General features: G+C 64.1%; 1 protein-coding gene across 5 annotated transcripts in view; it reads right to left on the bottom strand.

The window, feature by feature from the left end:
* The window catches only part of PIEZO1 (piezo type mechanosensitive ion channel component 1 (Er blood group)), a 65,831-nt gene that overhangs the window by 15,819 nt on the left and 27,626 nt on the right, over positions 1-22,386 (bottom strand). For 2 of the 5 annotated variants that reach the window (XM_070613968.1, XM_070613970.1), the window contains exons 2-21: positions 18,379-18,474; positions 11,305-11,427; positions 10,257-10,299; positions 9,981-10,119; positions 6,679-6,847; positions 6,315-6,528; positions 6,036-6,207; positions 5,820-5,933; positions 5,644-5,737; positions 4,762-4,862; positions 4,147-4,407; positions 3,305-3,416; positions 3,042-3,220; positions 2,825-2,973; positions 2,557-2,724; positions 2,022-2,131; positions 1,687-1,847; positions 1,353-1,529; positions 709-834; positions 413-613 (exon numbers count right to left, since the gene is read on the bottom strand). In XM_070613968.1, the coding sequence (XP_070470069.1) occupies positions 413-613; positions 709-834; positions 1,353-1,529; positions 1,687-1,847; positions 2,022-2,131; positions 2,557-2,724; positions 2,825-2,973; positions 3,042-3,220; positions 3,305-3,416; positions 4,147-4,407; positions 4,762-4,862; positions 5,644-5,737; positions 5,820-5,933; positions 6,036-6,207; positions 6,315-6,528; positions 6,679-6,847; positions 9,981-10,119; positions 10,257-10,299; positions 11,305-11,427; positions 18,379-18,474 (2,909 nt within the window). Of the gene's footprint in view, positions 1-412; positions 614-708; positions 835-1,352; positions 1,530-1,686; positions 1,848-2,021; positions 2,132-2,556; positions 2,725-2,824; positions 2,974-3,041; positions 3,248-3,304; positions 3,417-4,146; positions 4,408-4,761; positions 4,863-5,643; positions 5,738-5,819; positions 5,934-6,035; positions 6,208-6,314; positions 6,529-6,678; positions 6,848-9,980; positions 10,120-10,256; positions 10,300-11,304; positions 11,428-18,378; positions 18,475-22,386 lie in introns of all 5 variants that reach the window. The other 3 variants (XM_070613969.1, XM_070613967.1, XM_070613971.1) reach the window with 2 other exon arrangements.

Below are 22,386 nucleotides of genomic sequence, written 5' to 3' on the forward strand. Positions count from 1 at the left end.
TGCACCCTCTGCCTTGAGGTGTCCGGCATTGTGCACAGAGTACGGCCAGGGGCCCAAGCTCACAACAGCCCACGCTACCCTCCTGGGAGGGATGGAAAGGCTGGACATGTCTGCATCGTGCAGGGGGGGAAACTGAGGCTGGGGGTGCTCTGTGGCAGAATTGAGACTCTGACCCTATCTCCAGCCTGCGTCCCAGACCCCCTGCCCTCACTCCACAGGCCCCTCTCCAAGTGCAAGCTGACCAGGCCCGGGAGGACCCAGTGCCCTCCGTGGTCCACCGCCCGTGCCCCCAGCTGGCCTATGTGGGCTTGCAAGACGCGGATGCTCAGCAAAGGCCCCACAGAGGGAGGCAGGGACCCCTGGCGGCTGAGCCCTGCCTGGAGAAAGGGCTAGGGTCGACACCCGGCCTCACCTCCAGCCCAAATTTGTAGAAGAAAAAGTTGACGAAGTACTTGAGGCAGCTGAGCAGGTCCTGGTCCAGCTGCTGGCGGGTGCCGTCGGCGCAGACGGCCTGGGCGGGCAGTGGGGCCAGCTGGTGCTGGCGGCGGTGGTGCTCCTGGCGCCGGTAGACCACGGCCTCGAACACCAGCAGCAGCAGGATCTGCAGGTGGTTCTGGAAGGAGGGAAAGAACAGTTACAGCCCGTCCGCCCTGCCCACCCCGGCCCCTGGGGCCACCCCGCCCCGCAGCCCCCAAGCCTCTCACTCACCTGGATGTAGCCCAGGTTCGGGAAGCCCTTCCGCACCCCAAACCAGTTGGCCGGGTCAATGGGCCCACGGTACAGCAAGGACTGGTTGATCTCTGCTTTCTGCAGGTTCGTGCTATTGGGGAAGGGCTGGGGGCGGGGACGGCGTGAGCACCCGCTCTCCATGGGGAACTGGACGCTGACCCCACGGACCACCGCCTCTGCCTCGCACATCCCACTCCAACCACAGCTCCCACCGGGTCTGGGCCAGACCACAGCTGCCTCCAGCCAGGAACGTTGGGGGATGTCAGCCTCCAACCCTCCTTAATGGGGAAGAGGACAGGGTGTCCGGGGATGGGGAGGCCACAGGCAGGGGCTGAGGAGGGTAAAGGAAAGCTCTGGGCCTGAGCAGCCTTCCCGTCCCAACCTGACTCGGGGCCCCCTGCACTCCAGGAGACGTCTGGCCTCAGCACCACCTCACACCATGACCTGTGCTTTGTCAGCCAGGTCAGGACACTTCTCTGAGCCCAGACACCTTGGCGTGGGGAGTGGGCCCTCTGTAGGCCAGGCTACCCTCTCCAAGAAGCCGCTGGCCGGGGGACAGGCCCTCTGCATCCATGCCTCCCGACCCTGAGCTGCAGCAGCAGCCCCCGCGGCCGGGCCCGTACCTCGGTGCAGTTGCTGGAGTACTCGTGGGGGCTGACCACCTTGAGCTGGTAGAGCATCTTGCACACGATGATGATGCAGGTCCACACAGTGGACAGGCAGGAGGCCATGGGCCGGAAGCGCGGGTAGGGCAGGGCGAAGGCCCACAGCACCACCAGCAGGAGGTTCATCACCGACACCTGCGGGTGGCAGGCACACGGGCAGTGGTGGGTGGAGCAGCACCCCCTGCCCAGGCCCCGCGATCCGCAGCCACCCGCAGGTCCTGGGCTCCATGGAGGCCAGCAAGGGAGTCCGAGTGACCCCACTGCAGACAGCGAAGGTGCGTCCCACTCTCACCTCCTTCAGGGCCACCCAGACGGTGTACAGGGCCACCAGCTTGAAGACGTGCAGCTCCAGCAGGCGCCCCACGAACACCTGCGCGCAGGTGACGATGTCCGAGAAGCCGGCGGCCAGGTCCAGCAGCCGCTCGGCCACCAGGCCCCACTTGTTGGCTGTGGCTGTGGGGAAGGGGCCACGGTGAGGAGGGGCTGGGACGCCCGGGCCTCGGGCCATTCTGTCCCACGTACAGTCAAGGCTCCGCAGCTCACAGGGCTCCAGCACACGACCCGGAGGCTCAGCCCTCAGCACGCTGCACTCGCCTCTTGGGGCCACAGCCTGCCCCTCTGACTTACCTTCCAGGACCAATGTGGCCTGGGGGGGGCCAGCTGTGCTCAGCCCCTCGTCCCTGGGGGCCTCCTCCTCCTCCTGCTGTAGCAATGGGGTCCCACTCACCAGGTCCTGCCTAGAACAGAGCCCCAAAGTGTCATTTCCTACACACACTCCTGGGGTAGGCCCCAACCCACCCTCACCCTGCCCCTACCCCTGCTCTCCTGGAGCTGACAGAAGCCCTGCCTGTACCCCCTCTGCTCTGTGACCTGTGTTGTTTGTGCTGCAGCCCCTAGGCCGTGAGTGGGCCAGCCGACATTCCGCCCCTGTGACCCCCAGCGCCTGAGGCCCCTCAGCATTTGGAGTTGGGCGCCGAGGCCTTCCCTCCTCTCCAGGTCCCCCCTCCAAATTCCTCCAGCCCCCTCCCCCTCCCAGACAAGGCCCTTTTCTGTGCTAGGTCAGGGGCGACACCCTGCAGACCCCCAGGCCCCCATGAGCCGAGCCTGGAGCCTGTGACCCTCGGGGGTGGCAGCGGCGGCAGGCAGCAGGCGGAGGGCGCACCTGTGGGCCGGGCGCGGGCGGTGGACACGCTCCAGGTCAGTGAGCTGCATGAAGGGCTGGTGGAAGTAGTGCAGCTGCAGGATGCAGGCGAGCAGGAAGAAGCCGGGGATGAGGATGCTGGAGAAGAGCTCGGACACGCTGAACTGCTCCAGGCCCAGGTCCCCCAGCCTGGCGCGAGGGGGCGGCTGTCAGCACCGGCCCGGCCCAGCCCCGGGGCTCCCATGGCGCTGGACCCTGAGAAGGTGAGCGGGCCCCCCACCCGACTCACTGCTCGTCAGTGAAGCCCGTCAGGTTGCGCCAGTACATGGGGAAGTCCTGGAACTGGAAGGTGTAGACGGCGATGAGCACCAGCATGGTGTAGGCCACCACCAGCCACCAGAACACCTTGAGCAGCTTCCGCCACAGGCTGTAGTAGACCTGTCCAGAGAGGGCGCAGTGAGGCCCAGCCCGCGCGAGGGCCCCGCACCCGCCGCGCCCGCAGGTACCTGGAAGAGGGTGAGGCAGAGCAGGAAGAGGAACATGTAGACGATCTTGTAGACGACGAGGCGGCCGGCGAAGCTGACCACGATGAACATGCCCGCACACACGTAGATCCAGTATTTGGCGTAGATGCCCGTGACCAGCTTGCCCAGGCTCCGGAGCAGCGTCTGTGTCCGCGTGGGCTCTGTGGGACAAGCCGGCGGGGAGGGGACTGTGGCTTTGGGGTCAGGCAGGAGGGGGCTATCCCCTGACTGCCCCGCCTGCTCACCTGTGTCTGCCACGGTCACCTCCGTCAGCGCAGTGGGCGCCCTCGCCCTCTTCAGCAGCTTCTCCTTGACGAACTGGCGCAGCAGGAGCCAGAAGGTCAGGGTGCACAGCAACTGGGGCGGGGGGCGGGGGGCAGGGTCACCAAGGGCCGGGTGGCCCGGCACCCCTCCCAGAGCCAGGGTCCAGCCCAAGAAGGCGTGAGCCCCAGGGACGGACCCTCAGTAGCCCCCACCCAGCACTGTCCCCCTGACACCGTTCCCCTCCCGGCACCGCCTCCCATCAGGGCCGTCCCCCCAGCACCATCCTCCTAAGGGGGCAAACTCACTCTCATATATACACACACGCACAATCCACACATAAATGCACATGTTCTCACACACAGGCTCCCAGGTTCATACCTGCACACAGATGACCAGGCTCACACATTTCACACACACAAGTTCACGTGTTTGCACACACACTCATGCACATGGGCTCACACATCTCACACAGTAAGATATAACCCACTGGTCCCCCAAACACATGACAGGAAGTAGCACAGACACCCAGGTACAATGACACTCTGGCATACACCTGTCTGATGGAGGGACACGGTGAGGGCACAAAGGTTCATTGAGACCCGGAGCAGCAGGCAACACTAATGCAGCCCGGGTCAGGGACACAGGGACTGTGCCTCCAACAATGCGAGGTCATCACTCATTCACTCAACAAACACCTGGGCCCTGCCCTCCCTGAGCTCCCACTCCCCTATGGAACTGAACAGACTGCCCCGTCACACGTCCTCCTGCCGAAACCCAAGGCACCGCGTCCACCCACAGCGCCCGGGCGGGGCGGGGGACTCACCATGGCGCCCAGGTCCAGGCAGGGGTAGCGGGTGTGCTCCAGCCCCAGCTGGCGCAGGCTGACGGGGCCCAGGGTGGTGGGCAGCTCGGGGCGCAGGTCCATGGCCCACACGTAGCGCAGGCCACACAGCACGAGCCCATAGAGCAGGATGAAGGGCGAACAGAGCGTGGCCAGCTGGTGGCGGCTGCGCACAGTCCAGATGAGGCAGGCCCAGAGCAGCAGCACGAAGGTCAGCCAGCTGTGGTAGGTGATGCTCCACACCTGGCAGCGGGGCGGTGGGCAGGGCTGCAGGGTGCGCACCCAGGCCCTGACCCTCCCACAGGTGGAGCAGTGGTGGGGCCGCGGGGAGGCGCTCAGACACACCCTGTCGGCCCAGAGTGCCACAGCATAGGACACACATGCACACACACTCACACACACGTTCACTTGCGCACTCACCACGTGTGCTCTCACACACGCATGCATGCTCTCTCACGCGCCCGCCCACCGGCTCCATGTGCGTACACATGCGGCCCAGTGGGTCACAGCTCCATCCATTTCTGATGACGAGGCTGCCATCTGCCTTCCAGGTGTCACATGAGAACCCGCGGGAAGGGCCGGGGCTGCTGCTCTTACCATCATGGCGATGAGGGCGCACACGTAGCTCTGGTCCATGATGAGGTGGCCCAGGCCATGCAGTGGAGACGCCTCTCTGTGCTCAGCCAGCCTGGGGTGCACTAAGGGGTGGGGGTGGGGGTCACCCAGGGAGTCAGGCCACCAGCTGGGAAAGCTCCAACATCATAGGCCAGAGCCCCTCACCCACACCTGACTTTGCCCTAAGATGTGGACAGGTTGCTGGAGCGGGGCCCTGGAGCAGGGGCCCAGCGAGGAGGAGGGAGCCGCAGACGGCAGACATCTCCCAGTGGGCACAGGGACAGAAAGCATCCACAGAGGGCTGGGCTTCTGTCTGACTCAGTTGTCAATGTGTCTGTGACCCTGAGCCAGTCCCTGCCCCTCCCGGCACTTCGTTTCCCAGACTCTGACCCCCTTCCAGCTCGTGGGCATGTAGGTCCCTAGGGTGCCAGCTCTCAAGGACAGCAATTTCAGCTCCTGCTTCATGCAGGGACAGTTCAAAAAATAGAAATGAAGGCTTAGGGCAAAGAGAAAAAGCACCAGAAAATACGCCTCCTTGTGGGGCTCCGCCAATGCCAAGCTCCGGGGCCAGCACCCGCCTGGACAACAGCTGGCCACCCTGGGCCGCGGGGCCAGCCCAAGGCGGAGCTGTCAAGTTCTTTGCGGACCTGGGGCAGGTGGGGAGGGGGTGGGAGACCTGGAGCCTCCCCTCCCCCAGGGTCTCAGGGGCTGGGCAGCAGCATGGCCCCCCGCCTGGCCCTGGGCAGCCAGATGGGTGCAGCTAGAGGCCAACAAGGCGAGACCACCTGGTGACCACCAGGGGGCAGCACCGGTGTGCCCATGGCAGGAGGCGTGCCTGGGTGGCTAAGGGCGCGCCGTACTCACGGGGGCGCTGCTGGACGGGGCTGTGGCTGGTCAGGTCGTGCACGATGCAGTTGTCGGCCTCCGAGTCAGGCCCCGTGGGCATGGGCTCCATGCACTGCAGAAGCGACCCCAGAGCCGGTCAGCCGAGCCCGCAGGCAGATGGGCTTCGGCCCCACTGCTCAGCCCAGACTCCTCACCTGGACAGCCCCCTCCTCCTTGGAGGCCACAGCCCGGGTCTGGCCCTGGGGCCACTGGTCCACCTCGGTCAGCTCCACCTCCCGCTCCTCGTCGGCCCCAGCCGCCTCCTTCCTCTGCAGAGTCCAGAGGCGAGAGCTCAGCTCCCCACTCCGTGCATGATCGTGGCCTGAAGGGGGCGGCTGGGCAGCGCAGGTGCGCTGGCCCCGAGCACTCACCTCGTCTGCGGGCTGGTGTGTGCGGAGCTTCAGGAGCGAGGTCACCGTGTAGCAGAGAAGCAGCAGGATGCCAGGGCTCACGTAGACAGGCCAGTCATGGCTGGTGTTGAGGACCAGCACATGGGGACTGGAGCAGTTGGTGGGGGACACGAAGTCCTTGAGACCAAACACCCTGCCCAGAGACGGCACATCACCGACTGCCAGCCTCAGAGGCAACGGGGCCAGGCGAGCAGGGCCAGGGCGAGGGGAAGGAGGGGGCCTGTGCAGGCGAGCTCTTACCTGGCCCAGATGCTGGTAGGTGGGAGCATGGCCTGGGCAAAGGGAGTCTGGTAGCAGTAGAGGCAGATGAGATGACCGGTGCCAAAGCAGCCCACCATGACGCAGATTGCACTGAAGCCCAAGGGGCTGATGGGAAAGTGGCAGGCCCACCAGGTGCAGATGGCCAGGAAGACCAGGAAGTAGACGCTGGAGAAGGCCGAGGGGTGGGCAATGCCTGCAGGGCCAGGCAGAGGCAGGCAAGGTCATGCCAGGCAGGGCCGTGTGACGGCCGTCTCATTAGTCAGTGGGGAGCTCCAGCAGGCTGCCAAGACCCCTCCTAGTGTGACAGCCAGTGTGGGGTCCCCGCTCCCCACTGCAGTGGTACCTGCCAGTGCCAGCAGCACTATGGCCAGGGTCCGCCCAGCGGCCACCAGCAGCCAGTGGGCCGTGATCCGGAACCGGGCAGCCAGCCGAGACCTCTGCTTGGGGGCCAGTGCAGGGGCTTCCCAAAGTCCTGCCGGAGAGCCTGTGTCCACTTCCCTCTCATCATCGTCCTGCCAAGGTCACGGGGGGGCAGGGGTCAGGTGTATGGCACTCAGGACACTAGGAGGCACTGGGGCCACACCGGCACCACGCTGTCCGCTGCCCCTCTGAGGGCCATGGGACTGCCAGCCCGAGTGTGGACCCGCACCACCCTCCGTGCCCGGAGGTCTACCCACCACCTTCCTGCTGCCTCACTCAAGTTCACAGCCCTGAGGCCTTCCTGGAGGCGGCCCACCTCGGCCCCAAGACAGGCTCCTGCCAAGCCTTGGCACTCATGATGACTGACCTGTGCAGGCCGACCTTGGATTATTCCAGAACTCCTCGAGTGCCTGTTATCTCCCCATCTGGACCAGGGAGCCCCCGAGCACAGGGAAGGCCCCACAGATTCTTGCACGTGTCCCCAAAGCCCCTGGACCCAGGAGGGGATTTTTAAGAAAAGGAAGGAGAGCAGCACACGCACTTTACAGTTTACAGAGCACTTTACACAGAGCCCTGCACATAGTCCCAGGTGCTGATGCAGCACTTTCTTTATAAGTAAGACACAGGCTCAGAGGGCACCCCAAATGACACAGCTGGACAGTGGTGGCGCCCATCTGCTCCCTGCTCCCTTTCTGCTGCCCGTGGGGCCTCTGGAGAGTGAGGGGTGGGCACCAAGGGACACAGCAGGTGCAGGATATCCTGGTGCCCCACCAGCTCTTCCGGACGCGCAGTGCCTGGAGGCTGCCCTCTGGAGGGACGAGGAAACGGACGGCCCCTCCAGGCCTCACCTGCTGTGGGGTGGGGTGGGGCACGGGATCCACCAGGGTCTGTGTCCCTGCCCAGCCTCAAGGTTCCCCAGAACAGAGCTGTTTCCTGGACGTCGGGCGGAGCCAGGGGAGGCAAAGAGAACCCGGACTCTGCGTCAGGCGCCCCGCGTCCCCATCTGTAAAATGGGTGCTGTACATGTGCCCTTCCCAGCAGCTGAGGGGCACTTGGCGTCCGAGCAGAGAGCACAGGCTCTGGAGCCAGGAGACCTGGCCGAAGCCCAGCTCCAAGTCTCCCATCTGTGCAGCCTCGGGCAAGTCACCTAACCCCTCTGTTTCCCGCCTGTCAGTGTGGGTGAGACCAGGCAGGAGAGACGAGCCAGACACAGGTCCTGCCCTCACCAAGCTGGGGGGTCTGGAGGCCCCAGGGAGGCCGGTGAGCTGTGCGTGGAAGGAGGGGAGGGGTAGACCAGGGGAACAGGGCCCAGGGTAGGAAGGACTGACAGTGGAGCAGGAGCCCTTGAGGTCAGGGTGCCTCTGTCAGACGCTGACTGTGAGGGCTGGGGGCCCGGCCGCCTGGGACAGGGAGACGGCCGGAGGGCGCGGCAGCCAGGCCTGGCTCCCCCGCCCACAGCTGGTCCTGGCCCTGGCCCTGGGAAAGTTTCTGGGAAGGCCCATGAAAAATGAGCGTTTCTGGGAGTGGGAGGGACAGAAGCAGCTGCAGGCTGGACGCACAGGTGCTTGGGGCCGCCTGCGGCAGCCAGGCGGGCCAGGCCTGGCTCCGGCCCGACTCGGCACGTCCCACAGGCCCACAGGCTCAGCAGAAGTTTCCACATGTCTCCGCACCTCCCACCACAGCCCGTCTGCCCCCTCAGGGCATGTGCATGCGTGTGAAGTCAGGACGTGTGCGCGTACGTGGGTCATGTGCAACTGTGTGCACGTGTGGTCCTGCTGGGCAGTGTCGTACATGCAGAGGGCATTTGGGTTGCTCCTGGCTCTGGTCTCTAAAAGTGGGCACCTGGGAAGGGTGCCCCTACCTCCTCGCTCAGCGTCTATACAGCCATCTGGGGTTGGCAGGACACGCAGGCCCCTATCTGCCACCGAGGACGCTCGAGTGATGGGGGCCTGTCCCAGTGCCCTATAGACCAGAGTCCAGCCTCCACGTGCCGCCAGGGCAGCATGTGCTCTGAGGGGCGATGGCAGCGCGGAGTGGGGCTGAGCCCGCCCACCCCAGGTTGGGGGATGAGTCCAGCCTTTCCCGGCAGAGCCGTTCTGGGAAGGCCCAGCTCCACTAACGAGGAAGCCAGAGGCAGCCCTGGCCCACGAACCCGCTGGCGCCCACACACCACCGTGGGGCTGGAGAAGGGCCGACCGAGCTGGGAGGCCCAGGGAAGGGGTGTCCCGAGGGCAGCCAGAAGGGCAGTCCTAGCCCTGGCTTCCCCCACAACTGCCCAGAGAAGCCCCTCGACCTCCAGGCTGCGTTCCCACTTTGAAATGGGGCATCAGTCTTGCCCTGCAGGTTGAGGACGTGGAAGGGCGGGACAGGGGCCACATGAGCTGCAGGCAGAGTCGCCCCTGACCTGCTGTGTGGCCCTGGGAAGCCCCTCCCCTCTCTGGGCTCTCTGGAGGTCAAGGCCCTAGTGCCCAGCAAGCATCAGTTGGACAAGTAAACGCTGGGACTTGGTGGTGGGGGGGTGGGCCTGTGGCTGCCAGGGCCTCCCCAGAGGAAGCTCTTGTGCCGGGATCCCTGGATGGAGCCCGAGGCCAGGTGTGGGGGGCCAGGCTGGGCTGGCAAGCGCAGCCTCAGTGCAGGGCAGAGGACACTGAGCTTTCGACCACAGAGGACATCGAGGGCCCAGTGCTCAGCCCCACCCGAAGAAGACCCCTGGATGGTCCCTCCAAGGACAGTCTGACTTAGGGCCTCGCTGGGCTCTGAGCCTACATGGCCCCGCCCTGCCCGCAGCCCCACCGATGATGCCCCTGCTGTGGGTGTGGCTGCTCAGCATCTGTCCATCTGTCCACCAGTCCCGGGGTGCTCCCTGACGGCCGGCACAGACAGCCCTCTGACGCTGCTGGTTCCCTACTGCCCTGTGGCCACCAGGAGTCTCCTCCAGGAAGGGTCTGAGGGCGCAGATGCTGGCTGGGGCTCCCTGCACGTGTCTGCCCGAGAAGGAGCCCTGCCAGGCCCAGGTCTTAGAGGGGCACGCCACACTGCTGCCCCCCAGGGGGACGACACCTCTCTCCCTGGTGTGTCATCTCTTCACAGTGAGCACATACCAACTCTCACAACTAAAGAGTCCATGTTTGTACTAAACGAACATAAAATCGTCCTCAGACGGCTGGACACAGCCCTAGAGAGCCCTCCCTCCGACACGCGGTCCGGCCCGCCCGCAGCCCTCACCAGCTCCCGGGTGTGCTGGCGCCGCTGGGAGTCCCGTGTGAGGCGCCCGCAGAGGCCGAGGCACACGGAGGAGACCACCAGGATGCCCAGGTCAGGGGCCACCAGCCGGACGGTGTTGGGGATGTCCTTCAGGTCCAACCTGTGAAGGGCAGGGAGAGCCTGCGGGTTGGCCCAGGAGGGTAGGTGCCGGGGGAGCGGGGTGTGGGGGACCCTGGGTGCTGGAGGCTCCAGCCGCAGGCCCAGGAAATCCCAGAGGGATGCTGGCGGGGCTCTTACCTCGTGACACCTATGTGTCGGGAGAGGGTCTCCCAGGGGCTGCCTGCAGAGGAAGGCACAGGACCTGGGTCAGGTGGTGAGCACTGAGCAACCTGCTCCTTGTCGCCAGGAGGCCCTCAGGGGCCAGAGTCACAGAACCCCTGGTCTCCAGGGCACCCGTGACTGGTCTCAGGGATGTCGCAAAATGCTGTCTTTACCAGTAGGGAGACTGAGGCCCAAGCTGGTGGACTGAGGGCCCACCTGTTCCGCCTGGCAGACCAGGGATTCACGGCCCAGCTGGGCAGTGTGTGGCCACGGCAGGGCCGATAGGGCTCTGGGAGCCGTCAGCCGTGGCCGGCACTCCTTGGGGGCTGCCAGGACCCGTGCACCCTCGAGGCACCTGACGTCTCAGTTTCTGAACCAGGAGGGACAGAGTCATCACAGCATAAAAAGAGAAGTCGGTGCGGACCCTGCCCACGCCCATGGCTGAGCGCTGTGCTGGGGGAGCCGCGCCAGGCAGGGCCCAGGGGTGGGACACCCCAGCCAGGCAGGGGGATTGGAGCCCAGGCTCCCTCATCTGAGGAGCAGGTGCTGATGTCAGTGGAGCTGGGAGGGCTGCATGCCAGCTAGAGATACTGTCCAAGGGGTGAAAGGGCGCAGGGTGGGGGTGGGCAGGGCTCCGAGGGCAGCTGGCGCCACCCAGCCGAGTCTCTAAGCCCCAGTAGCGCGCACCAGAGGAAGATGCTGACAGGGAGGAGCCTGCTGACAGGATCCAGCCCCGTGAGCCGGATCCTGGGTTCTGGGATCAGCACAGTGCAGTGCTCGGCCCAGCCCCACAGCGGCCGTTACCAGGGCGCTTAACTGGGCCAGCTGGACACAAATCACAGAAAGGTACTCAGGGGAGGCCCATATCAGGCAAGGCCTGGTGAGGCAGGGCAAGCTGACCTCCCCGAGGACACTGACACTGAGGCCCCACAGGGCTGGAGTGGCTCCCTCTCTCCCCTCCACCCTCCCCAGGCCCTCCAGTTAGCTCCCCCAGGCACCCCCTTCCCGATCCTTGCTGACTCACAGCTCGGCCCCAGAAGCTGGTCCAGGTGGGGCACGGTGTACAGACATATCTGGAAGGCAAAGTGGGCTGCCAGGAAGAGGAGGCTGAAGACCAGCAGGGCTCGGAGGAGGCGGCCAGTGTGACCTGTGGGCAGAGCAGGCGTGGGTGAGGCCAGCACGCGGCCGGGCCTGAACGGAGACAGGGAAGGGCTCGACCCACGGAGGCCACTCAGCCCGGCTCTCAGCTCTGAGCCAGGCCACGACCACCTGGCGCAGGACACACACTGAGCACGGACACGGGGTCCCAGGGGGCCATCAGCAGCTGACTCCATGCCATGCTCGCTCTTACCCACCCCGCCAACACTGTCCCACTGACCCTCGTGGCCCTCGATTATAGACGAGGACACAGGAACAGATGGGAAGCCACTGGCCCACATCACACAGCAGGAAATGTGCAGAGCACAGCACACCCAGGCTGCCCACCGCCTGGGTCCTCCCCTCCCTGGGGCGGTGGGGCAGTGGGGGCAGGAGCCGGCAAAGAGAGGGATGGCCCCCGGGCTCGGGGAGCCCCCTGCAGGGCTGTGCACGTATCCAGCAAACTTGTCACTGCGCAGTGTGGACTGAAACAGGCACCGGCATGGGCGGGTGGAGGGGGCAGGGCTGGGATCTCGGCTCTCAGAGGAAGTGGGGCGAGCCTTGCCGTCCTGGTGGGGTGTCGTAGGGCTAAATGCTCCCAGCGTGTGCGCGGTATGGGTCACTGCAGAAACAGCGGCTGCCCACATGCCAGCGCCTGCTGTGCCAGGTGGGGCTAGGAGCCTCCCAGGCCTTATTCACCCATCCCGGGGGCCCCAAACCCTGCGGGAGGCCCACCCCACTCGGGAGAAGCTGAGTCTGAGAGCCGGGCCCAGGAGCCCGAGTGCAGGCCAGGGTGGGTGGCCCCAGACAAGTGCCTGTTCCGCACATCGCAGAACCCACTCCCCGGGAAGCAGGACTCGGCCCACCCAGCAGGGAGGTCTTGGCTGCAGGGAGAGGGCTGGGCGGCCATGGCCTGTGCTCAGCATGGACTCTGGAGCCCTGGGGTCACCTCTGCTCTGTGAGTGGGTGGGCAGCTCGCATCGTGCAGGGGCCCTGGACCAGAGGCCTCCGCTAGGGTTCTGCCTCCCGCACTCTGAGCCCTGGATCCTGGGTCTAGGATGTGGGCTGCAGACGCCTCCTCCTCCTCTGACCCAGGGCCTTTCAGCAAGGGCCCCCGGGTCCTCACCCCTGCTGGCCAGCTGACTGGTCGCCAAGAACTTGCAGAGCAGCCCGGGCACCTCTCTCAACTTCCCAGAGCTCGGGGACAGACAAGGTCACCATCAGCCAGGACCTTCTTTCTCCTGCCCTGAGGCCGGCGAGCTCAGGGCCCATGTCCATTTTGTTCACGATCTTGCAGCATAATTGCTGTTTGTTAAACAGACTCAGAATTGGCCTGTGTCCCCTTCCCCAGGTCAGCCTAGCAGATGACACTCTTGGAGTGACACGTGAGTGTCCACAGTGAAGACCGAGTCCTTCCGCAGTCGCCTGCTGGCTCATCTGTCTTTACCAAGGGAAGCCGGGATCAGAGAGGGTGAGGGACTCCCTGGGCAGCCCAGCGAGACTCCCAGACAGGATGTGGACAGCTCCTCTGCCTCACTCATTTCTAGGTCCCTCCCGGCCCTGACATTCTGACCCTTCAGTTATGGCCTCTGACCCGCGGTGGGCGAGCGAGAGGGAGAGCAGGGTGGGGCCTGTGGGAGAAAGCGCTGGCGGGAAGGAGGAATGGAAACTGAACAGGAACAACTGGGCCTCGGCCCGGCTGGGCCCCTCTGCTCAGAGCCCCAGGCCAGAGCGAGAGGCCACAGGCCTCCTCACAGGAGGACAGAGCTGGGCTGCCAGTGGGCGGCCGTGCAGGGCTCCCAGGGCACAGAACCTTCCAGGGGCCGCCTGCTCCGCCTCCCCACCCGGAGCCCACTGGAGCCACAGGGCCAGGAAGGAAGAGCACCCCCGTGCCCGGCTCACCCGTGGGGCTCCCCTCCTGCAGCTGTGGGAAGTCTCAGGGGAAGATGCGGCAGGAGGGCACCCGGCCCCACTCTGTGGACTCACCCGCTCCTGAGCCACAGAGACCTGAGGGCAGCCTTGGCCGTGCTACCAGGACCGAAGCCTCGAGCGCCAGGCTGATGGGCTCCTCATCCACTCGAGAGCCCACAGGCCAGGGAGGGAAGGCCCAGGCCCAAGGCCCCTCGGCAAGAGGGATGCCCCGACCACCTGGCCCCTGCCCGACCACCTTCCCGTCCAGCACTTCTTGGACATCTGTCCAGCAGGCATGTCAGAGTTACCCCTGCCCCTGCCGCCCCCTCTCCTTCTTGCTTCACTTCTCGGCTGGCCACACAGTGTCCTGGACCATGAGCCAGCGCAAGGCCAGAGGGGCCAGAGCCCTGGGCCTGCAGTGTTGGCACTCCCTGCCCGGCCAGGCCTGGAGCAGCAAGGGAGCAGAAGAGGCCGGGAGGCTCCACCAGGCACCGCTGGGACGGGAACCCCATGCTGACCTGTGGGGCAGACAGAGGCCGAGGCAGGCGCCCCAACCTGGCCTTCTCCTCCAGAGGCGGCTGTGGACCCCCTTTACTTGCCAGCACCCCAAACGTCTGCCTCTAACAGCCCGCACACTCCTGGAGCCCCGAGCTCCTGACGCCTCCTTGGGGTCTGGTGGCATCTCAAACTCCTGCACTGCTGAGCCCCGGCCCCCCTCACCCCATCAGCACCTCTGCCTCGCCTCCTGCCAGTCTGACCCCCAGGGAGGGCGTCTGGCCGGACCCCAGTCCAGGGGAGACCCTGCCCGGCACTCGGCACGTGCTTGTCCCAGCTGTGCTGCTCTCCCGCCATCGCCCCCGAGCCCAGCCTCAGGCTGGGAGAGCAGCCAGCGCCCTGGGAGTCACAGGGTTGGTGGACAGCAGGGATGGGCGAGCCCAAAGGGAGCTCTGGCTTTGGGTGGGCAGGGGGTCAGGAGGTGAGGGGCCCCTGCACATGCCCAGGAGGTACAAAGGGTGTGGTGGGGCTCACGGGAGTGCTGCAACAGGTCCCCGTGGACGCCGAGGTCCGGCCTTGAGTGCGGGACGGAGCCATCCGCAGGCAGGGGAGGAGCGGCTCCAGGTGGGCGTGGGCTCTGGACCCCACACCACAGTTGCAGGAAGGTGCTGCCTGCCTCTCTCCTTGGGACCGAGGGTCACTCACTCCTCCACATGGGGCCTGCATAACGCAGGGAGCATCATGGAAGGACAAAGACCTGTTGTGGGGCAGGAGGGAGTCCACGGGGAATGGCCTGTCCTTGTCCCTGCTCCCTGCCCCATCCTCTGTCCATGGTGGGGAGGGTGGGCCCAGAAATCACCCATCCTACGGAGCAGGGCTCCCCCGCAGGGCGTCAGCTCGGGCAGGACTCCACAGGGAGATGGGAAGTGGGGCTGGGAGGCTGTGGATCCCAGGGCAAGGAAGTGGGGGGGCCAAACGGGGTGCACGAAGAGCAGCTGTCTGATCTGTCTGACCCTGAGTGGGAGCCCTGGGTCTAAGCCCCCAGAACTGGCCTGATGGGGCTGCTCAGTCTGCAAAGGCTCCAGGGCGTCCCCTGCCCTCGGCAGTGGTCCTGACTCCCGCTGCCACCAGTGGTGGCTCACAGACCACCGGCCCGCCGCCCTCCAGGCTTCCCTGCTGCCCCTTCAGTGTCCTCCCCCCTCCCCCTGCTGACCCGCCATCCACAAAGGCCTGGCGCACAGAACCCTCTTCTGGGGCTGGTGCAGCGCCCACGCCAGGGCAGAGCTCCTGTGCCGTGAGGAGCCCCCCACCCAAGACAAGCTGAGCAAGGGCCGAGGCTGGTGCGTGGGGTGCCTGTGGGGGTCCCTCGGAGTGGCACACAGGGTGCTCCAGTATGTGCTCTGAGAAACCGAGGGAAGGGGCACCCTCCAGATGTCCGAGGCCCCATCAGACGGAGGGTGGTCCACAGGCGGGGGCAGAAGAGGGATGGGCCAGGGGGTGAATCCAGTCTGAGCCATGAGGCCCTGGGGGCTCCGCTCTGCTGAGACTGGGTGGGGGCATCATCTGCTCATAGGTCTGAGACCCCCGGATGCCGGCGTCTGGGCAAGGGCTATGGGATTACTCACAGGGGCCTCTGGTCCCTTCATCCCACCAATGTTAGGCTCCTCACCCTCTGAGAAGCAAACCAGACTGGCCCTTGGCCAACACACCCCACCTGAATCAAAGGCGAGCTAAGGCCTGAGGGGCAGGGCCGCCTGGGGTGTTTTGCTCTAAGGCAGGGACGGGGCCTCCTCGGGTCCCTAAATGTTAAGCAGGTCACCAGGAGCTGTCCCCAGGGTCTACTGCAGCTTCTGTTGCACCTCCACCCTGCCCTGCCCTTCTTGGGGCACATGGGTCCCCGCCCGCCACCCCAGCCCCCATGCCTGGCCCACCCCCAGAGCCGGGCACGATGACGAAGGAAGGAGCCAGAACCATCCTGAAGAAACACTGAGAGGACACTCCCACCTTCTCTCCTCCCTGCACAGGGAGCCCCCTTCCCGGCTCCCGAGGTCAAGCGGACACCCACGCAGGGATGGGGCCAGGGGTCAGAGCCCACAGGGGCCCAGGCAGCGTCAAACCTTCCACCAGGGGCAGACGCCCAGGCCCGGCCGCTGCACAGCTCACAGCCCTCGGCCAGGCGCTCAGGCACGGGCAGGCCTCACATTTTCCTCTCTCCCGCCCGGAAAAACCCAGCAGTCCCCCTGTCCTTGAAGGGCCTCTGAGTCCAGACCGATAGACAGATGGACATCAGGCAGGGAGGTCTTCCCAGTGCCCCTCCCCTGTTGCCCAACCCTCCCGACTCCGGCCTCCTGCCCTGGCCAGGAGCTGCGCGTCCTCACGGCTGACTAGAGGAGAGTGTTCCCAATTGCCTACAGGGCATGAAATATTTAAGGGACAGGCGGCTTTTAGCCGAGGGCCTGGGAACAGACAGAACTGGCTCCACAGAGTGAAGAGGAAGGCATGATGCAGGCTGCCCAGCAGGCCCTCCTCAGGGGGGAGGTGGACCCGGATGGCTTGAGTTGGGAATCAGCCGACAGCTGCCCCAGCCGGCCTGGGAGGGGTGTGGCCTCAGGTCCCCAGCAGCTTCCAGCAAGGCGCCTGTGCGGAGGCCCTTCCCCAAAGGCTTTATCCTCTCTGCACCCTGACTTCTACCCTCACTCCAAGACCAGCGCCCTCTGCAAGCGCCCGGAGCAAGGAGGGGGACAGACGACGCGGTTAGAGCCAGATGTGACACTCCAGGGAGGGGGTGACCTGTCACCCTGTGGGAGGCAGAACATTGACCCCCCAGGGATGTCCACACCCCAATCCCGGAAGCCTGTGGATATGTTTTCTTACACAGCAAAGGAGGATCAAGGTCGCCAATCAGCTGACCTTAAAAGGGGAGCTGATCCCGGATCCCAGGGGGCCCCACGTCATCACAGGGTCCTAACACTGGGAGGGGGTGGGAGGGTCACAGAGTGACAGGGGTGACACATGACCAGCCATTGCCAGCCTGGACGAGGGAGAGACGGGCAAGGAGCCAAGAAGCCGGAGAAGACGAGGAAACAGATTCTCGCCTGGGGCCTCTGGGAGGCACCAGCCCCGTGACACCTGATTTTAGCCGAGAGATGGTACTGGTTCCGCCCCTGACTGTGAGAGGCACACGTATGCCATTTAAGCCACTCGGTGCAGGGACTGGTCCAGCAGCCACAGGACACTCCAGAGGCCCCAAAGCAGCCAGTGTGCTGCACCCAGCACCCCCCGGGGACGGGGTCCTGTCACCCTTCACGATTCTCGTCCAAACCCTGGCCCTGCTTTGTCGCCCATCCCTGCCGGGCCTTGGGGCCCACACCACCGACAACTTGCTTCCTGGAGATCCCCTCTAAGGCCTGGGCACCTCTCCTCATGCTCCAACACCTAAGGGCCCTTCCCACCCACAGGCATGCATGCAGCCTTGGGAACACGGCCCTGAGTACTTGCTCTCACTGAAGAGATGGGACAAAAATGGACACTGAAGTACCCAGAGGGTGGGTGGGAGGGGCCCCAGGATGGAGGGGTTGGGCCCCTGCCACCGTCTGTCCCCACGTCATCTGGCTGCAGGAGAGGGAGCAGGGTGCCCATGTGGCCCTGTCCCCCTCCAACAGGTGACAGCTCTCAGCTCCCAGCCCCTATTGGATGGCTGTGCCATGGTCGTCACTGTCTAGACCCTCCTGTGGCACAGCCCCTTGATGGGCCTTCCCACTTCTGTCTGTCTTGTGGGCACAGAAGTCTGAGACAGCGCCCGCCCTCCAGGAGCTCAGAACCTAGGAGACATGTGTGCCCAGCTACCCAACCTACGAGGTGGTCGGAGCTAAACTGAGGCCCCTTGGAACGCCAAGAGAGCCAAGATGGGGCTGGCCCTGTGGCCGAGTAGTTAAGTTCACGCACTCTGCTGCAGGCGGCCCAGTGTGTCGTTGGTTCGAATCCTGGGCGCGGACATGGCACTGCTCATCAAACCACGCTGAAGCACTGTCCCACATGCCACAACTAGAAGGACCCACAACGAAGAACATACAACTATGTACCAGGGGGCTTTGGGGAGAAAAAATAAAATCTAAAAAAAAAAAGAGAGCCAAGATGGAGCCTGACTCTGCGAGGGCAGGGAGAGCTGACGTGGTGGCTGGGCAGAGGGGCTGTGTGGACGGTGCTGGGGGCTGGGTGGGGGATGAGAGAGGGAGCCAGTGGGAGGACGGCCAGCCCACAGCACTGGGCCTGAGCCTCCTGTTGGGGGGACGCCCAGGGATGGAGGAGTCCATCTGACCACCCCCATTACCTTTAGCATGCTCCCTGAAACACAGGTCAGAAAAGAGATTCTGAAACTAGCCGGAGGTCTATGACAAGAAACGAGGTGCTCGTCCTTTACCCACGGCTGTTAAACCGCAGAGAAAGTCCGTTGCTGCCCAGGGCTTCGGCCCGAGGCCCAAGACCCCCCTGCTCCCAGGTGCCTGGGCTGGGTCCACCTGGACAAAGACCCCGAGACATGCCCCCCAGCCCTTACCTTGGAGGCTGTGCCGGGAGGGGCCCGGGAGCCAGGGCAGCAGCAGCAGGAACAGCAGGTAGACCAGCGAGAGCGCGTTGCAGCGGAACAGGCAGGCTGCGGGGAGGAGACAGGTTACCACGGCCGCATAGCAGGGCCAGCCAGCCCCACACCCGTCCCCAAAACCTCCCCCAGCATCGTCCCCACATCACCCTGCACATCTCCCCAGAACCTCCCCCAGCATCACCCCCCACGTCACCCCGCACATCTCCCCAAAACCTCCTCCAGCATCGACCCCCACCCCACCCCACCCACCACATCTCCCCAGAACCTCCCCCAGCATCGTCCCCACATCACCCTGCACATCTCCCCAGAACCTCCCCCAGCATCACCCCCCACGTCACCCCAACATCTCCCCAGAACCTCCCCCAGCATCTCCCCCACGTCACCCCGCACATCTCCCCAGAACCTCCCCCGGCATCTCCCCAGAACAGCACCCCCTACATCTCCCCAGAACCTCCCCCAGCATCTCCCCAGAACAGCACCCCCCACACATCTCCCCTGAGCCTTGCCCCCAGAACATCGCTGCCTGGGCTGGGCTGGTTGTCCCTGTGAGGCTGCCCGCCTCCCTGCAGGTGTGAGTGACCGCTTAGCATATGACACATCCGTCTCTCAGCACACACTGTCACACCATCACACTGCCACACTGTGTCCTCCTACAACTGGTTCTGCTCCCCAAATTCCGTTTGGGGGTTGTTCCACATGGACCCAAGTGGCACAGGTCACATGTGTCCCAGGCACACATGACAATGTGGTGTCCACCCTCCTGTGGACAGATACCAAGGTCATGACTGATTTTCATAACTTGCTTTTTCTCCTTTTTAAAGTTTTTTGTTTTCAACCAAGATACAGCACAACTGACTTTGGGATCCAGCTCCCCAAGCCTTCAGTCACATACAGCCATGAGGATGCCCACGTGCGCCCAGCAGCAGCCCCATCCTGGCACCCGCCACTCACCCGGCCCCCACGGCCATGCTCCCCAGAGCATCCGCACGTGGTATCGCACATGGCCTCAGCCCGGCTCCTGACCTGCCTTTGCGAGTGGCCCATGTCTCAGTGGCTTGTTCCCGCCTCTCCTCCTATCAGCTCAAACACAGTCTTCCCACCGGGGGCCCTTTCTGAGCCTGGCCCACTTGACGCTGTCTCGACAACGCACATCAGGGTGGCTGGGGACCTGGCCTGCTGTGTGCTGGCGGAGCCTGTGTCCCAGAATTGAGGGTCGTCAGGAGATGGCGTAGGAAATGCTCTGTGTCCTGATGTGGGTCTCATCACCAGGGAACTGGGGGCCCACCCAGACTTTCCTGGGCTACCCGAGGGGGCTGGGCCAGCAGAGGCACGACATGCTGCCACGGGGGCCAGCACACGTGGCACTGCTGGTGAGCCCCAGGGCTGCAGCCACCTCTGCCTGCCCCGCTCCTCAGTCGCTGCTGCTGGTGAGCAGGCCCAGGTTGACCCCAGCCCCGTCCACCCAAGGCCCGAGAGGACCAAGCAGACCACTGCAGGCACCAGTGCCACCAGGAATCTGTCCCCTCCTGGACAAGCCAGCCTCACAGCCCAGACATCTGTGACCGAGCAAGGGGACCCGATTCCTCTTCTTCCCACCTAGAGGCACGGAAAAAGCCTGCCCTGGACACAGTCCCTGAGAGAGGGGCCCAGGATCCCACCCACGCTTCCTGCCCCCCAGACTCCTGAGACCCCCAGAAGCAAGTCACCAGCCTGGCAGTGACTGAGACCTCCACCCAGCAGCGACCTGGACAGCCAGGGCCGAAACCGGCTGACCTGAACTTGGCCACGGACTTGGCTACACAGACCATCGCCCCTGGGGGCCAGCAGAGCCAGGCGGGGTGCGCTGCAGTAAGCCCTTTGGGAGCATGTCTGGGAAGGATGCCAGCAGATCGCGACTGTCTGGAAGAGGCATTTGCACCCCGCCCGGGGTCCCCTCGGGGCATGGCCTTAGCGCCTAGCTGCCCGGATCACAATGACCTTCCCGGGGTCTTCTGGAGATAAGGACATGTGAATGGCGCTGAGGGAGCTGCTGCCGGTCACTAGCTGGTGACGATGGCACCCTCTTCTGTGCTAGAAGGAAGCATCGGTCTTGGGGCCCCTGTGGTGCAGACAGGCCTTAGCTGGACACCCTCAACGGTCATCCCAGAGGCCGGGACAGAGCAGGGGCTCCTCCCTCACAGAACTCAGACTACTGAGACCCCGCGGCCCGCTGCCAACACTCGACCCCACACCCAGGCCCAGGAACACTGGCAGTGCCAGGGGCGGTCCACACCTCCTCCTCACATCTTCAGGACGCAGGACGGCTTCTGGAGGGGGCCCAGGCTGGCTCGCCCATCCCCCTTCTCCATCTCCACCTCCCTCCGAGCCTCTGGCCCAAATAGGGGCTCAGGCGCTGCAGAGGCGAGAGGAGATGGTGGCTAGAGGAGCCAGCACTCCTCGACAGAGCCATCCGCCGGCCACGCAGCAAGTCCAACTCTCAGCCGGACCTCATAGCCTGTGTGGTCAGCTCGCCCTCCAGGTCTGTTTCCACATCCATACAAGGGGCTTAACACCACCTGCCTGAAGGGGTGTCAGGAGGGTTAAACTGAATCACGGGTGTGAGGTGCTGAGTGCAGGGCTGGGATGCAGGGCTTCAGTCCCTTCCAACACCTGACCAAGCTCCTCTCAACCCAGCCATGAGGAAACCTGAGAACCACGTGGTCAGCATGGTGGGCCCCAAATAGACTCATCGCAGACGGTCCGAACTCCTGACCTGCTGCCTTCCTTTCTGGACACACAGCACCCCTCTCGCTCCCCTAGGAGTTGTCCCTAACGTCAGGACGCCTCCTCCTTCCATTACGCATGCCAGCTATAGTGATCAGCTCAACTCTTTAAATCTAAAGTTTTTCAACAATTATACATTTTCATAAAAAAAAAAAAAATCAATCTGATCTGGCCCAAGAGGAAGGAGGGAAATGCGTCTCAGGCAAAGGCTTCTCAAGTTCCTTCTTGTTTCCAGTGTCGCACTTTTCAGCCTACTGGGTTTTGCCTCTCTCCCCACCACAGCGCCAGACCCAGCATTGTCCCCAGAGAGGGCAGCACCCACCCTGTTGTACCAGCCTGGTGAGATCTTCTCTAGCCAGGTGTTCATCCATCCATCCATCCATCCACCCACCCATCCATCCATCTATCCATCCATCCATGCGTCCATCTATCCATCCATGCGTCCATCTATCCATCCATCCATCCATCCATCCATCTATCTATCCCTCCATCCATCTATCCATCCATCCATCTATCCATGCATGCATGCATCCATCCATGCATCCATCCATCCCATCTTCCAGTCATCCAGCCAGCCAGCCAGCCACCCACCCACCCACCCATCATCCATCCATCCAACCTTCCAGTCATTCACCCATTCATCCGTCTGTCCAGGCACCCATCCCACCTACCCATCCAGTCTTTCATCCACCTGCGCACCCCCCACTGGAGGACCTCTCTCCTGAAGATCTGCTCTGAAGGCCCTGCCCTGAGGCACTCCTGTTCTGATCCGCCAGGGACACCAGACACTGAACAAGCACACGTGACCACGGATGGTCTCAAAAGCCTGTGACAGGGGCATCTAACGTGGCACAGGCACCAGGGAAGCTCCCAGAGGCGGAGCTTCCCAGGAAGAGGGATGCGGTGGCGCCTCCACATCTCCCACGGTCTCCCCCGGGCCTGCCAGCAGAGCCTGCGGCTGCGGCAAGAGGAGCACAGGGTCACTGTCTAACGGGGGCAGAGTTCCCGTTTGGGAAGATGAAAAGTTCTGCGGATGGACAGTGGTGACAGCTGCACGATACTGAGACCATACTTCATACCGCTGAACTGTATGCTTAAAAATGGTTAAGATGGTAAATTTTATATGTATTTTACCAAAATAAAAAACAAGCAGACAGCCCCTGAAATCAGTGAAGGATTTCAGAAACCAGAACCCGAGAG

The sequence above is a fragment of the Equus przewalskii genome, chromosome 3, assembly GCF_037783145.1.
Source record: "Equus przewalskii isolate Varuska chromosome 3, EquPr2, whole genome shotgun sequence".
Taxonomy (NCBI): domain Eukaryota; kingdom Metazoa; phylum Chordata; class Mammalia; order Perissodactyla; family Equidae; genus Equus; species Equus przewalskii.